General features: G+C 37.9%; 1 protein-coding gene across 1 annotated transcript in view; it reads right to left on the bottom strand.

The window, feature by feature from the left end:
- Window positions 1-4421: 4421 nt before the first annotated feature.
- LOC311296406 (complement C2) overlaps window positions 4422-17081 on the bottom strand; it is a 50638-nt gene continuing 37978 nt past the window's right edge. The window contains exons 11-19 of the mRNA XM_084418129.1: window positions 15851-15988; window positions 15571-15665; window positions 15306-15435; window positions 14894-15041; window positions 14582-14658; window positions 14348-14439; window positions 7105-7237; window positions 6881-6930; window positions 4422-4746 (exon numbers count right to left, since the gene is read on the bottom strand). Of these exons, the coding sequence (XP_084274255.1) occupies window positions 4588-4746; window positions 6881-6930; window positions 7105-7237; window positions 14348-14439; window positions 14582-14658; window positions 14894-15041; window positions 15306-15435; window positions 15571-15665; window positions 15851-15988 (1022 nt within the window). The 3' untranslated portion in view covers window positions 4422-4587. The remainder of the gene's footprint in view (window positions 4747-6880; window positions 6931-7104; window positions 7238-14347; window positions 14440-14581; window positions 14659-14893; window positions 15042-15305; window positions 15436-15570; window positions 15666-15850; window positions 15989-17081) is intronic.

Genomic DNA, 17081 nt, shown 5'->3' with positions numbered 1-17081 from the left:
CCTCAGGTTGCTATGCATCTTCCCTCCTATAAGCCTTTTTTACACTTCCGGGTTTTGTGTTTCCGGTGCTCACCAACACAGGGTAAACTTACTTCCGGTGACAACTACAATGGCCGAGTCCAAGAATAAGTGTTGCTGTAGCGCCCCTCAGTGCAGCAAATTCAAGCAAAAACAACCTTATTTAAGTTTTCACGGGTATCCTTTGAACGAAGACCAAAAAAGAAATGGGTCATCGCTATTAGACGGGACGAAGGGTCTACGTTTGTCATGCAGTCAGCATTTTACCGTACCACTCACCTTGTCAGGAAGCATCAATCAGATCTGGCATTATTGCTGTTTTATGGTTAATTACCAGGAACTTTCTTGAGCAGTGAATGTATATATTTATAATATAATTTATTTTTTTGCTTTGTACTGTAACATGTGATCAAATGTATGTTGTCATTATTTATACTCTCTTATACTAAGAGAGAGAGAGAGAGAGAGAGAGAGAGAGATAGATAGATAGATAGATAGATAGATAGATAGATAGATAGATAGATAGATAGATAGATAGATAGATAGATAGATAGATAGATAGATAGATAGATAGATAGATAGATAGATAGATAGATAGATAGATAGATAGATATTATGACTGGTGTTGTTTATTGTAAGTGTTTGTTGCCGACTTGGACTTGTTGCCTTCCACCTGCACTGTCTCTTCATCTGTCTCCTCCTCTAATGGGCCTACCCTTTTCACCACCTTCTCTGGGCCAGCATTCTCTAACCTGGCCTTTTTAGGGGGCTTTCCTCTCAGGGCGAATGAGAGGATGCTTAATTGCTTTTTTCCTGACATCTTTGAAATACAGATGCAATGATTAATGCATCCATGGTCACGATATACTCTGCTCAAAAAAATAAAGGGAACACTTTTTAATCAGAGAATAGCATCAAGTCAGTTAAACTCCTGGGATATTGATCTGGTCAGTTAAGTAACAGAGGGGGTTGGTAATCAGTTTCAGCTGCTTTAGTGTTAATGAAATTAACAGCAGGTCCACTAGATGGGCAACAGTGAGACAACCCCCAAAACAGGAATGGTTTTACAGGTGGAGGCCACTGACATTTTTTCCCTACTCATCTTTTCAGACTGTTTTTCACCAGTTTTGCATTTGGCTAGGGTCAGTGTCACCTGGACCCTACAGAGGTTGCGCAGGCAGTCCAGCTCCTTCAGGATGGCTCATCAATACGTGCCATTGCCAGAAGGTTTGCTGTGTCTCCCAGCACAGTCTCAAGAGCATGGAGGAGATTCCAGGAAGACAGACAGCTACTCTAGGAGAGCTGGACAGGGATGTAGAAGGTCCTTAACCCATCAGCAGGACCGGTATCTGCTCCTTTGTGCGAGGAGGAACATGATGAGCACTGCCAGAACCCTACAAAATGACCTCCAGCAGGCCACTGGTGTGAATGTCTCTGACCAAACAATCAGAAACAGACTTCATGAGGGTGGCCTGGGGGCCCGACGTCTTCTAGTGGGCCCTGTGCTCACTGCCCAGCACCAGGGAGCTCGATTGGCATTTCCCATTGAACACCAGAATTGGCAGGTCCGCCACTGGTGCCCTGTGGTTTTCACAAATGATAGCAGGTTCACCCTGAGCACGTGACAGACAGGAAAGGGTCTGGAGAAGCCGTGGAGAATGTTATGCTGCCTGTAACATCGTTCAGCATGACCGGTTTGGTGGTGGGTCAGTGATGGTCTGGGGAGGCATATCCATGGAGGGACGCACAGACCTCTGCAGGCTAGACAATGGCACCCTGACTGCCATTAGGTATCGGGATGAAATCCTTGGATCCATTGTCAGACCCTATGCTGGTGCAGTGGGTCCTGGGTTCCTCCTGGTGCACAACAATGCCCGGCCTCACGTGGCGAGAGCATGCAGGCAGTTCCTCGAGGATGAAGGAATGATACCATTGAAGGGCCACCACGCTCACCTGACCTACATCCAACAGAATACCTCTGGGACATTGTGTTTCGGTCCATCTGACATCACCTGGTTGCACCTCAGACTGTCCAGGAGCTCAGTGATGCGCTGGTCCAGATCTGGGAGGAAATACCCCAGGACACCATCCGTCGTCTCATTAGGAGCATGTCCCGACGTTGTCAGGCATGCATACAAGCACGTGGGGGCCATACAAACTACTGAGAACCATTTTAAATTGCTGCAATGAAATTTCAGCAAAATTGACAAGCCTGCTGCATCATTTTTTCACTCAGATTTCCGGGGTGTCTTTGAATTCAATCCTCTGTAGGTTGATTATTTTCATTTCCATCAAACGATGTGGCATCCTTTCGTCCATAACACATTACCCAGTCCATATTAGTATAGATATCCAGCATGATATTTTTCCCCATTGAGATCTGATGTGTTTTCAAAGTGTTCCTTTAATTTTTTTGAGCAGTGTATTTATAAAATATGACATGATTTTAAAAGTGACCTATAACATCGACTATGCAATACACTTTAATGTATTTAGTGCTAATAAAATTATTAAGCCTATTTGGAGAGAGAGATGTTTATAAAGTGACAATATGTCAGTCATAGTGTGATAACGAAAATATGACTAGGCCTAGACCAGTGGTTCTCAACTCCAGTCCTCAGGACCCGCTGCTCTGCACATTTTGTATGTCTCTCTTATCTGACACATTCAGTTCAGTTCATGGAGTCTCTCCTAATGAGCTGATGATCTGATTCAGGTGTGTTAAATAAGGGAGACATACAAAATGTGTAGAGCAGTGGGTCCCGAGGACTGGAGTTGAGAACCACTGGCCTAGACTACTTGTTTTGAGCAGGTGTTGTCAGTGAACAGGCTGTGAAACTGTTGGCTAAGTTACAGACACTCATGAAAAACTGATGCTGATTATCTGGGAAATATTCTCTAACAGCAGTCAAGTTGTCACTATTTGTGTCAAACAACTTGTGAATTTGTTGTAACATTAAAACAGGAGATCATGACTTACTCTGTGCTCAAAGTGATGCTCGGAGTGATTGTGAAATAAGTAGGCCTACCCGACTGAAAATTATTTTGGATGCTCGAACATTTTAAATGAACCTAATTGACAAAACAGTTATGCACTTTGACCAAACTCTAACTTCGCACTCCAACACCAAATAAAAAAAAAAGACTGCATTGTACTGTAATTTAATACAGCCCATAATGCATTGCAAACAGTAAAAAAAAAAACATATTACTTAAATACAGCAGAGTACTGTTAAGAATTGTCTGTAAATTAACAGCAATTTCTTATACAAAATATTGCCCAGAATGCAGTGTTTTCTACAGTACTTTACTGTTTTGATGGAAAACAGTGTTTACTGTCAGATTATTTTTTTTTAACAGCACAATTTTTTACAGTGTGGTTTAAAAGACCGAATACCCTTCTTGTTGTTGTATGTTCTGATAGCATATACATTGTCAATTCATTGTGTTGGATGATATTGTGATTTGTTATCTTCCCCTTTGTCTGTGTTAGTTATGCTACATAACTGTCACAGGACCTTGTTACGTTGCATGTTGAATTCAACAAGTGTTGTTCAGTTATCTCAGAATTAAACATTTTCTATAAATCCATTTTGTGTAAAAATCTACCAACTCTAGGCAGATTTAAAGAAAGAGTAAAGGAAGAGATATTTAAAATCATGGCTTATGATATTACTTATGGTTTGCTCATTACATTGCAAATGGATGGCCCATATCGAGTCTATTGCATTGTGGGATAAAGTACCCAGTACAGTGTGCTCTGTTGTATTTTACACATACTGCAAAAAATATCATTCAGGTGTTCTTTACATACATACTTGTAAGCATACTGTACACTAAAGAAATAATGAGTTGTATGGTTCTATGCTGTACTGAACATGGCCTGAAGTCAGTTTAATAAATCAAGCGTATAGCATCAGCTGGTGCTCAGCTGATCCACGTCTACCTATAGGAATACAACGCCTATCACAACATTCCTATTTAAGTTACTTTTTCAGTTATTCTTCATTGGCTTCATTGTGTTGCTCAGGAGCTATTACCCTCCACCATCCCCAGCTCTTCCTCTTGTCCGCAGTCAGTACTTGGCCTCTGACATTCCTTAATGCCATTACATTATTGTCATCAATAACACTAATGATATCTATAATACTTTTTGTTGTTTGGGTTGTTTAGCAGGGGGTTTTATCGCTACTCTTATCCATTCTACGCTGCATTGATGGACAGGGAGCTCTTGCCCAGAACAGATCTATACCACCAACCCAAACTCTATGCTAAATGAATCATCTTTAATGGTAATGGTCCCGACAGAACATTAAATTAGTATTGTCTCCTTTCAACCATTTACCTAATACAAACAATCTTCCAATTGGGATTATAAAAAAAAAAAAAAAAAAGTCATCATAAATGAGATAATCTGTTTTTATTTATCTTGAACCGATAAAATCCTTTGACAAAAGCATGTCTGCAATGTCAGCTCACTCACAGACCATGCACTCTGAAAACATTCAGGAATCTGTCAAATCTGCATAGTTTCTTATGCATTCCTGTGTTTCAGTCGGCTCCGCTATGCTAAGGACGAAATTCCAGCTCCTTGTAAAGGTGCTGCTTGAGCCAGGGCATCACTGTGAACACACTGATGTGGAAGTCCCGGGCGTCTAGAGGCCGGTTATCTCTGACAGCGGTCTTTGAGTCACATGTCTGCTTAGTGCCCCAGCTAATGACTGCCACCTGTGGGAGAATAACAGAAGTCAAATGATTTGAGAAGTCAAGAGTTTTGCTCTGGGGTGTGTTTCCTGAACAACGATGTAACTCGCTGCTTAACTTACCATAGTATGATGCATCGTTGAAGAAATCAACTTGCTAGTCACGACTGTTTCCCGAAACCGTATTGTCGCAAATTTGTTGTTCAGTAATAACTTATTTTAATTAATACGTTTGAGATCGAATTAATGCTAAAAGTTTTGCTATAAATTACATCTGAGAACTATGTCTCTAGTTATTTTGCTTAGTTATGTCCAGATTCAATCATAGTTCTTACGTACTAGAGCATGTACATGCTCACTCTTCAAAAACGACGCTTTAAATCTCGGCAAACTAAAAGATGAAAATTACATTTGTATATATTTGAAATAAAATCTATATATACTGAATGTCAGCTTGCTTATTTTGCTCAAGATAAGGATTTATTAAAGTTAAGTCCACATATCATGTAAACAAGAAACTCTGCTTCTTACCACAGGTTGAGAGCTGTCGTTCCAAACACACAACTTTGCGATACCGTTTTCTAGTGTGTGTCGGAAATATGGTTTCGGGAAACACAGACTCGTTGAACTATGCTGATAACGACGGAACTTGCGACCATAGTTGGCTAACGATGCTTTCAGGAAACACACCCCTGTTTAGTTTTAGGGTTTGTTCGCAATTGTAGTTTGGTTCTCTTGGAACTTTTGGTATGGACAAAAAAAATAAAAAAAATTATACATTTAGTCCTGGTTCTCTTAGCGTTCACACTGTCATTTTTAACGCCGAACTTGAAGGCAAAACAAAAAGGAACAGCTTTTATGACATTTTGCGTGTCATAAAAGCAGAACATTCAAAACAATGCTGTGAACTGGGCTTAATGCGCTCATCGTATGTATGTGCATATGATGGTATTTTCTAGCTGACACTTATGAAGAGCTTAGAAAATGTGCAAAATAGTCAAAACAGAGTTTCCTCTGTCACACAAAGATATGCTGCAAGAAGACGCCTGTACTGAACTGTAATGACGAGAAAAACCAGTGCTTAGGGTTAGCATACTAGTGCATAGCAAATAGCATACTTCCCTTCTATATAGTAGACAAAAAAAAAAATAATAATAATATTTGACAAAAGTAGTAGTCTGTCCAAATTCACAGTACTCATAAAAGATTAGGCAAAAAGCTGACCTACAACTTCCGGTGAGATTGAGGCCACAGGAGAAGATTTATGAGTGGCAGTAAAACGACGCAACTGATGCTGGCAGGTCACATGATAATGACAACATGGCGGATGAAGTCAGTCTGGATTACATTCATACTACACACATTCATACTATATAGAACATACTTTTCTAGTAGTTACACAGGAAGTACTTATTCAAAATAAAAAAAATAAAAAAAAATTGCCAGGCATACAAAGAAACGATGAACGCATGCAAAAACAAGTGAGAACCAAAGAAATATTAATAATTGATTATGTTGTAGTCAGTGTAAGCATTTCCCCAAGAGCTTTTTGTTTTTCTATGCACTTTTTTTTTTTTTGCATATCAAAATAAAACCCGTAGCTGTAGTTTGCCTTTTTTGCCAAAGACTTTTGTCAGATAAATACCTTAACAAAGTTTAGTTATTTGCTCTTCCCTCATATTTAAAAAATAAAGCAAATATATATATATAAAACATTTTTTTTTTTTTTTTTACTTTGGTTTAAACGAACTTGTAGGGTCATTAAAAACAAATATCCACTCCAGACATCACTTTTTGCCACTACTGTACATATTCACACTTATGGACATTGATCTCTCTAATCCACTTATCCTGGTGATAAATATTGTGTATGTTGTAATATGAATATTGGAAGTATTTGAATATGAAGTGGAAATTCATCCTAGAAATTTCTTATTTTTTGCCAGTGATATCAATATTCTCTAAAATTATCATGTCATATTCTTTAAAAACACGTAATATTATCTTACATTATTTTGACTCAAGTAAAAGTATTATTAAGACCAAAAAAAACCCCAGAATAATTTTAGTTTTTTGCTGTGCACTTTAACTTCCACCTCGGGATCTCTCTCTTTATCAAGGCGAAAATTTCTTTCGAAAATAAACTACAAAGCACTCACTTGAAAATATCGCATCCTCTTACGCAGAAAGAGAGCTCCTCCAGAATCCCCTGCAAAGAATTGCACTCATTATGTGTCATCTCAGTGTGTGTGTGTGTGTGTGTATATATATATATATATATATATATATATATATATATATATATATATATATACACACACACACTTGTATATATATATATATATATATATAATATATATATTTTTTTTTTTTACAATCAAACCTTTGCAAGTCATTTCATGTCTGATTGTCTCTGTTCCTCCAGTGCACATGAACCTGTCTGTTATCACTTCTGACAGTGATGCGCTGCTGTTTGCAGGGAAGGTGGATCTCGCTTTCTTTAAGCATTCACCTCTCTGTGGAAGAAAGTTTTATATTATTATGATATACATAATTGACTAAATTATAGGATACACTGATTAATTAATCAAATGGATCACAAGTAATTCACATTACAAGTGAATTATTGTTTGTTTTATTTCCATTTTATTGAACACAAGTCTATCACTGTCCTACCGTCCTACAAGTCTATTCACAAAGGATGTGTTCTTCCTGTCTTCCTGTTTTAATTGTTGGTTTATGTACAGCTGTGGCCAAAAGATTAGGCAGTGACACATTCTGTGCAAAGAAATCACTGCAAAACTGAAGTTTGCTGCCTCAGTTTTTGCTGTTTTGATGCACATTGTTTCTAGATTATTGTGCGGAGGGATCAGATGCAATTATGATGAATTATGAGAGCAAACTGATTGCATTAAAGGAAGGAAAGAAGTGCTTCCAATCATTGTGTTCTTGTGTTAGCAATGGTTGCCATCATCGCTTTGCATCAATATGGCCTCACATGCAAGGAAATTGCTGCAAAGAATATTGCACCTGAAAGAACCATTTACCAGATCATCGAGAACTTCAAGGAGAGAGGTTCGACTGTAGTGAAGAATGTTTCGGGATGTCCCAGAGTGTGCAGAAAGAGTAAATGGCTACGGAATCGTGTCACCACCAGTGTCACGGCCTGGTGTCCAGAAGAGCAGCAAAGAAGCCACTTCTCTCCATGACAAACATCAAGAACAGACTGAAGTTCTGCAGGAGGTACAAGGTTTGGACAGCAGAAGACTAGTGCAAAGTTATTTTCTCAGATGAAGCTCACTTTGTTTGGGAAATCTGGAAAATAGATTGTCTGGAGAAGAAAAGGTGAACGCTACCATGAGTCCCACGTCGTTCCAACAGCGAAAAATCCTTAGGCCATCCATGTGTTGGGTTGCTTTTCATTCGAGGGAGTGGGCGCTTTCACAATTCTGCCCAAAAACGCTGTTTAATAAAGAATGGTATCAAAACGTCCTGCAAGAGAAACTTCTCCCAATGACTCAGGAGAAATTTGATGATTCGTGCATTTTCCAGCATGATGGAGCAGCATGTCACAAGGCAAAAGTGATTTCCCCTCCCCATGCGGACTTCTTCTCTTCTACCCCAGATCATTTGCCAATGTTGTTTTTTTTTTCTCTCTTTTTTTTCTGTAAGTCAGTTAATATTAACTGTTAATTGAATTGAAGGTATTGTATTGTATTGGTTTTTGCTAGTGGTGGGCAGATTGAGGCAACACTGAAACAGTTGAAGCAAATGTGCTGAATTATGTTAAGGCTTCGAAACAATCTGACACCCGTCTCCACGGTGACCCCTAGTGGTCAGAACAGTGTAAATGCAACAAAAACCAGGGCCAAACATGCATAAAAAAACACCTTTTACAAATCTATTGCAAATTTTTTTATTGAAAGTAAAATCTTTCAAATGCAATTATCTAATCATCTAATAAGATTGTCAAGTGTCTATGTTCTTTTATCAATTGTCAGGGTTTGTTTTGTTTGTTCTATGAATGGCTCAGCTAAACAGGCCAATAAGACTATTAACTACCATTATTCATTTTAATTATACTAATGTCTAATTAAAACGTCTACAAATGTATAAAACTGATCAGAGATCAGGTAAAACCCACAGACACTTGTTCATTGGTTCTCAGTGACTCCTCATGATCATGGGTTGACAGAATTCATCGCCCCCAGCTGTGAACCATTGAAATTTCAAAGTGTTTCGAAACAGTTATGACGTAATGAAGCCTCGTTTACTGAAATCATGTGACTCTGGCAGTTTGATACACGCTCCGGACCATTGATTCGGAGCAAAAGATTCGTAAAGGCTTTCAGAAGGTGTTTTGAAATTGCCATCACTAGTTTTTGCTAAGAACGTGCACTGGTATACCTTTTTTTTTTTTTTTGTGCTGACAGTTCAAGTTGTTAAGTCTTTTGTTAGTTGAGTTATTTGGAAACCTGTAGGGAGGTGAGTGCCATTTTTCTTTGTAATTTATCTTTTTCTCCTGTTTTTCTGAGTGAGAGGGAGACAGGGAAGGTTTGCTGTTTTTCTTTTCATTTTCTTTTTGTTATAGGTCATTTAGAAGATTAAAATTTAGTTAGAATCTTTTTGTTTATTATTTTGGCCTTGTGCCCTCCTGAAGCTTTTGTTCCCTTTTTTTCCTGTTTTAATAAATTACGCTTCAGTTTGACCTTTGGTTGGCAGTGTTCTTTCCTGAGCTGGGGCTGGAGATGAGAAGTTCCCCATGGCCTCTCTCATCTCTTTGTTACATTTTCCCTTAGCACCTAGACGTAAAAAGGGGAGATCGTAACACATAGAGAACCTGTGGTCAATCCTCAAAAGGTGACTGGAAAAGTAGAAGTACACAAATTGTGATCAACTTCAAGCACTAATAATGTAAGAATGGATCACCATAAGTCAGGATTTGGCCTAGAAGATGATATCCAGCACACCAGAGCGAATTGCAGAGGTTACGAAGAAGAAGGGTCAACACATATTCTTTGTATATGTTGAATGTTTTTGCCAATAAAAGCCTTTAAAACTTATGAATAATTATGTATATCATTGTTTTCCAGTGTACCATTGAAACATGCGAAAAAATTATCTATGAATAATGAAGCAGCAAACTTTGCGAAACACAAAGTTTATGTCACTGGCAAACTTTTGGCCACGGTTGTATTCTGTGCTGCCGCTCTGAATGTTGGATGCCTAACCCGCTCCTAACCTCACTGAAACTATAATCTCCTGCTGACCTGGTGCTGCGACTTTGAACGTGGCATGGTTGTTGGTGCCAGACGGGCTGATCTGAGTATTTCAGAAACTGCTGATCTGGGATTTTCATGCACAACCATCTGTGAGTTGTCACATCTCACAACCAATAGTGAGCAGCAGTTCTGTGGGTGAAAATGCTTTGTTGATGCCAGAGGTCAGAGATGAATGGCCTGACTGATTTGAATTACAATAGTAACTCAAATAACCACTCGTTACAACCAAGGTCTGCAGAAGATCCTCTCTGAACGCACAACATGTGGAACCTTGAAGCAGATGGACTAAAGCAGCAGAAGGCAAACTGGTGCCACTCCTGTTAGATGAGAACAGGAAACTGAGGCTACAATTCACACCGGCTCAATAAAACCTACGAATAGAAGATTGGAAAACCGTTGCCTGGTCTGCTAGTCTCGATTTCTGCTGCAACATTTAGATGGTAGGGTCAGAATTTGGTGTCAACAACGTGAAAGCATAGATTCATCCTGCCTTGTATCAACGGTTCAGGCTGTGGTGTGAGGGGAAACTGGTTTCTTGAACACGAAAATGAGTTCACTAAACTCGAATGGCCCCCACAGTCACCAGATCTCAATCCAAAAGAGGCCTTTTGGCATCTGCTGACACGGAAGATTTGCATCATGGATTTGCAGCCGACAAATCAGCAACTGTGTGATGTGATCATGTCAATATGGACCAACATCTCTGAGGAATGTTTCCAGCATCTTGTTGAATCTATGCAACAAAGAATTAAGTTCTGAAGGAAAAAACGGGTCCAACCCAGTACTAGCAAAGTGTACTTAATGAAGTGGCCGGTGAGTGTATAATGCATATATAACTCGGATGACCTGAGTTTGAGTCCCGGCTCAAGGTCCTCCCCCCCTCTCTCCTCCTCCCTGTTGTTTTCTGACTCATATACACTGCATTGTCTAATAAAGGCACAACACATATCTGGGCTTCTTCGTCCGAAAACGACCGAAAACTTGAACGTTTCGAATTGTTTAATTTTTTTGCTTCATCGGATGGGGGTGAAACTTGGTGACTTTTGTTGTATTACCTATATGAACACACAAAAAAATCAAGGATATGATTCTGATATGTTAAAGGGTTGTAAAAAAAATAGTCACACTTAGCTTCCTCCCGGTCAAAAACGGGCGACATAGGAAATGAATGGGAAATACGAAAAAATAGGAAAACTCGAGATAGCCGAGATAGCCTTTTTGTACAGTCTTTGACACCCCCTCATGGGCAATTGTTTCTCCATGAAGAATATCTTGTCATAAAAGCAATAGATTATGTTAATTTTGGGCTCATTTTAATTGTAATAATATGCTGTAAAAAATGAAGTGCCATTTTCAATTATCTGAGAATGTTTCATGAGCTGTATGATGTTTTTGACACGTTGCAGTACATTATTTTATAGATTATGAAAAAAAAGAAATTCTATTTATCAGCAAATAACTCAGCAATACTTAAGAGTTTTTCAAAGTGGATACATTCACTGTAAAGTTCAGATTCTAAGCTTTCAAATGACATCAACTTTGTGTTAATCAAGGCAAGATTTTTGAAAAATATGGTAATGAATATTTTCGCAGCTAGGTGGCGCCTGCTGGCGGTACACTCGGTTTTTACATATTTATACATTTTGAAGCCACTAGATGGCGCTCTTCTCACTTGAATTTTTTTTTTTTTTTTTAAGGCCTGCACTCTATTTTGATGTGAAATGTTGCATTTATTGAAAAATTAAATAAAATAAATAAAATAAAAATATATATATTAATTCTAATGGAAAAAAATTGCTCATAAAAATTATATAATTAATGCAAAGTATCATAAAAAATTCAAAAAATTCTAAATAATAAACAGAAAACATTGTAGAACAAAAATAAATTTGATTGGTTATCCTGGGAAAAAGTAAAGTAAAATTTTAAGGCTTCGTCCGTTTTCGGGTGGGAGGAAGCTAAGTGTAACCCATTTACGAAGAAGCCCAGAGGGTTAAAGTGTTGTAATATTATTATTAGAAAGAGGAATTTGAAAAACTTTAATGAACAAGCCTATCATCATGATTTATCTTTGATTAACTGGGGACAGCTAGGCCTGTTGCCTGACGTTGAGCTTGCCTGGACACTTTTTAAGGAGAATTTTGAGAAAATTGTAAATAAACATGCTCCTTGGACAAAGCACAGAGTGAAGGGACGGGTAAACCCTTGGTTTTCTCCAGAGTTGTCAGACATTATCCATCAGCGAAATGTGGCATGGGCTAAAGCTAGAAATGGTGATTCTGCCACTGACTGGTCCATTTTTAGACAACTAAGAAATAAATGTACCTCTCTTATCAAAAAGGCTAAATCAGAATATTATTTATCAGTTACAAGTGAAAACCTCAATAATCCACAGAAATTCTGGAAAGTCATCAAATCTCTTTCGGTCAATAAAAGTAATGAAGCCCTCCCAAAATTTGTCTTAAAAAACTCTCTCCCAGTCTACGACAGAGTTGATGTCTTAAATTGCTTTAATGAGCATTTTGTATCAGTTGGTTCTCTGTCCGAGTCGACAGGAGTAGTCGCTGTTACTCCATGCACAGACCCCCCAGTGTTTTCTGGAGAGCCTTTTAATTTTGTTTCTTTTACTGTGCAGCAGGTGCACGGAGCTCTTAAAGCGTTAGATCACAGAAAACCTCCTGGACCAGATTTAATAGAGCCTTACTTTTTGAAAAAGGCGGCTGATTTTGTTGCAGAGCCCCTTACAATTCTTTTTAATCTGTCAATTCAAAACAATGAAATACCATCAGTTTGGAAGTCAGCTTTTGTTACTCCCTTGTTTAAAGGAGGTGATCCAGCAGTTTTAACTAACTATCGGCCTATATCTAATTTGTGTGTTTTTTCAAAAATTTTAGAATCCCTTGTTTCAGACCAAATAAAAGAGTTTTTATACTCAAATGAACTCCTTTCTAAACTGCAATCAGGCTTCAGGAAAAAGCACAGTACCATTACTGCTGTTACAAAAGTAATTAATGACATACTTGTCGCTCTTGATAGAAAGCAATTCTGTGCATCACTTTTTCTTGATCTGTCGAAAGCTTTTGACACAGTAGACCATGCTGTTCTAAAGCATAGGCTTCTTAGTCTGGGATTGTCTGATTGTGTAGTTTTCTGGTTCATGAATTATCTGAGTGACAGGACTCAGTGCATTAAATGTGATGGTTTATGTTCTGCATTAGTGAAGGTCCACAAGGGGGTGCCACAAGGCTCAATATTAGGTCCTCTCTTGTTTATTATGTATATAAATGAATTAGGCCAAAATGTGTCGGATGCTAATATGCATTTCTATGCTGATGACACGATTATTTATTGTTTTGGATCATCCCCAGCTAAAGCGGTTGAGTCTTTGCAGAAAGCTTTTGATGTGGTTCAACACACGCTTATGCAGCTTAAGCTGGTTCTCAATGCTGATAAGACCAAACTGATGCTGTTTAGAAATACTAAGAAGGTTTCTCAAGCTCCTCCTCCTGTGTTCACTTTGTCTGGAAATGTCATAGAGTTGGTTCATTCTTATAAGTACCTTGGTATCTGGCTTGATGATGCTCTCACTTTTAAGCCTCATATAGACAACCTCGTGAAGAAACTCAAACTTAAATTGTCCTTTTTCTTTCGAAATAAATTTTGTTTTTCTTTTAAAGCAAAAAAGCAGCTAGTCACTGCAACATTTTTATCTGTCTTAGATTATGGAGACCTGGTGTATAGGACCGCTTCAGCACAAAGTCTGCATAAGATTGACACTGTTTATCATGCGTCTCTGAGATTTATTACGAATTGTAAAAACTTGACCCATCATTGTGAATTGTATTCCAGAGTGGGATGGCCATCGTTGTCCAACAGGAGATCAGGGCACTGGCATATTTTTATCTATAAGGCCATGCTTGGTCTGTTGCCATCCTACATCTGTAGTTTAATTACATGGAGAAGTGTTGGTTCTTATTCATTGCGATCAAATGATCACTTGCTGCTCTTTGTTCCATTTGCCCGTACAGAACTGGGAAAAAGGGCTTTTGTCTACTCCGCTCCTTCTGCATGGAACTTTTTGCAAAAAGACTTGAAATTATTTGAACTTATTTCCTTAAATGCTTTTAAGTCCAGATTGAGAGAACCTGAAATGACCTGTTTAAATTGTAAATGTTTTTAATTATTTGTGTTGTATAACTTTTATAAATGTAATTGATTGTGTTTTTGCTGCCTCTTGGCCAGGACTCCCTTGAAAAAGAGGTTTTTAACCTCAATGGGACTTTCCTGGTTAAATAAAGGTTAAATAAAAAATAAATAAAATAATTTTGTAAGGACAGCACTCACCTTTGCACCACTATGTATGTGGGTGTCTGATCGACGAGTTCCCTGTCTGATGAAGTGAGCCGGAGTCTCCTCCAGGTGGAGCAGGGCTCTCTCTGCTCATGCACACAAACATTCATTTCATCATAGAATTATTTTTTATCTTTTAGCTAAAGATTATGAGTTTGAGTATGTTTTGAACTTTGATGTTATTCACTGTAGATCATCATATATTAATTGAATTTCATAAATACTCACTGTGCTCGTCACATGTAGAGTCTGGATCCATTCTGAGAGCCCGGTTTGATGATTTGGTACAAGGTAAACAAATGGGCCTGTGTAGAAAGGTATAGATGTAATGCATTAACTGGCAAGACAGAACTCCAAGGCAGCTTGTTAAGCCATGACATATTGAATACTGTTTCTGGTCCAAGTCTTTACTCGGTTTCAACTGAGAATACCATCTCAACAGCTGTTTATAAGCACTCTCTATTTATTCATTTATTTATTACGATTTTTTTTTTAAAACACACGAATATATGTCCAAGGGAAAGGGTAGTTGAATCTTACCTTGCCTTCAAAGATATCGTAATGTTTTCTCTCATCCTAACCAGAGCAATGTCGTAATCATAAAACTCATTTACATTCTTGTGCTTAAGGCCTTTCACATTAAACAGTGGATGAAGAATCAACTCCATGGCTTTAACTTCACCATAACCTTTGTAAGAGAATTGAAGCAAAGTACATGTAGTTTAGCGTCTGTGCATGACAGGATAAAATCAACATAAATTCAATTGACCCAATTTACTGTTCCTGGTCTAATTCATCGCTGCACATAATAATAATAAAAAAAAATATTCTTTCATAAACTTTCTTCGATTTGGCTTTACATTTTTAGCTGACTTTATAAGAGATTTTCTCTGAGTAGCATGAGTCCATAACATTATTCCTTAACATTGTTGACAAAAGCAACAATTCTTACCATGGTGAACTGTTATGTCAGCAGAACTGGCAATTGATACAGATTCATCTGTATTCACCTTTATAAAGCAGTGTGCAGCTGTCAGTACCATGCTCTTAGTCACTAGAGTCCCTCTGCATGTTTTAGCTCCCTGGATGACAAAAAAATAAAAAATTTATCTATTTTGACAGTAAAATATGATCTACCATCTGAAAGCAGTGCTTTTATAGAAGTTTTTATCTCAAGTTTTATTAAATTGTTAAACTCTTGATATGAATTTACCAACCCAGCGAACATTGACATGCCAAGGTCTGGTGTAAGTTTCAGACTTCTCTTCCTCTTCCTCTTGTGCCACTCCACACTTAGTCACAGCAGAATCACCTGATTTGTACAGTAAGTTACTATTATCAGTAAGACACTATTATCAGTAAAGCTGCTTTGAAACAATATATCTGGAGAAAGATATTCAGATTGAAACTGAAAATAAACAGATTAATTGTTCAGAGTCTCTGGACAACGATTTCAACCGTGGGACCCAAGAGGTTCTCTGGTATCTGATTACTTACTGATCATTCGGTTGAACACAGATCCCAGATGTTTATAGTCCTTTAAAATAAAAAAATGCAGCTCATCTTTCTTGGAAGAGGCAATGCTTGTGAGATCTTTCTTGTTAACTTCTCCTTTGACAGCAAACACATACACGTCTGTGAAACATATAAATGCACACAACTGGTGAAACTAAGAAAAAAATCATTAATGGCTTGATAAACTGGCTTGCTTACACTACCTACATTTGTGGTCAGAATTATTGGCACCCCTGGTAAATATGATCAAATATGGCTGTAAAAATAAATCTGCATTGTTTATCCTTTTGATCTTTCATTCAAAAAATTAGCAAAAAATCTAACATTTCATTGCAGTAAATCATATTATGAAGTAAATTATTTTCTCCAAAACAAGTTGGCTATAATTATTGGCAAACTTTTATTGTTGCCAATAAACCCTTTTATTTTATGTAACATCCTTTTGCCAAGATAACAGCTCCCCCATAAATAATCTCTCCAGATCCTTCAGATTCCCAGCTCCATGTTGTTGTTTCTACTCTTCCGTTCACCCCTCTCATTTTCTATAGTGATCAGGTCAGGGGATTGGGATGGTTATGGCATAAGCTTCATATTATGCTCAGTGACACAGTTTTGTGTTGAGGTTGATGTTTATTTTGGATTATTATCCTGATCTAAGATCCAACCACGGCCCGTTATAAGATTTCCAGCAGAGGCTGTTAGGTTTAGATTTTTTTATCTGTTGGTATTTGCTAGAATCCATGATACCATCCATGTATCATTCTGAACAAGATGTCCAGGAACTCCAGCAAAAAAAAAAAAAAAAAAATAGGCCCTCAACATTAAAGATCCAACAGTATATTTATATTTAACCGTGGACATGGGGTACTTTTTATTCCTGTTTTCACCAAACCCATCTGGTGGGTTTGCTTCCAAAAAAACAATTTTTTCAGTTTCATCTGACCATACAATCTGGCCACTTTTGAAGTTCCAGTCGTGTCTGACAACTGAATATGCTGGAGTTTGTTTTTTGATGAGCGAGGAGGATTTCTTTTTTAAACCCTCCCAAACAACATGTGGGGATGTAGGGGTTGTTTGATCATTTGTTTAGGCTTTCTGACCCCAAGACATAACTAATCTCTGGAATTCTCTATCTGTGATCCTTGAAGAGTCTTTGGCCACTCAAACTCTTGCATTAGGATAATATAGACACACGTCCTTTTCCAGGCAGATT

The sequence above is a fragment of the Rutilus rutilus genome (assembly GCF_951802725.1).
Source record: "Rutilus rutilus genome assembly, chromosome: 9".
NCBI classification, from domain to species: Eukaryota; Metazoa; Chordata; class Actinopteri; order Cypriniformes; family Leuciscidae; genus Rutilus; species Rutilus rutilus.
The sequence above is the reverse complement of the archived record's forward strand: the minus strand, read 5'-3'. Positions and strand labels throughout refer to the sequence as shown.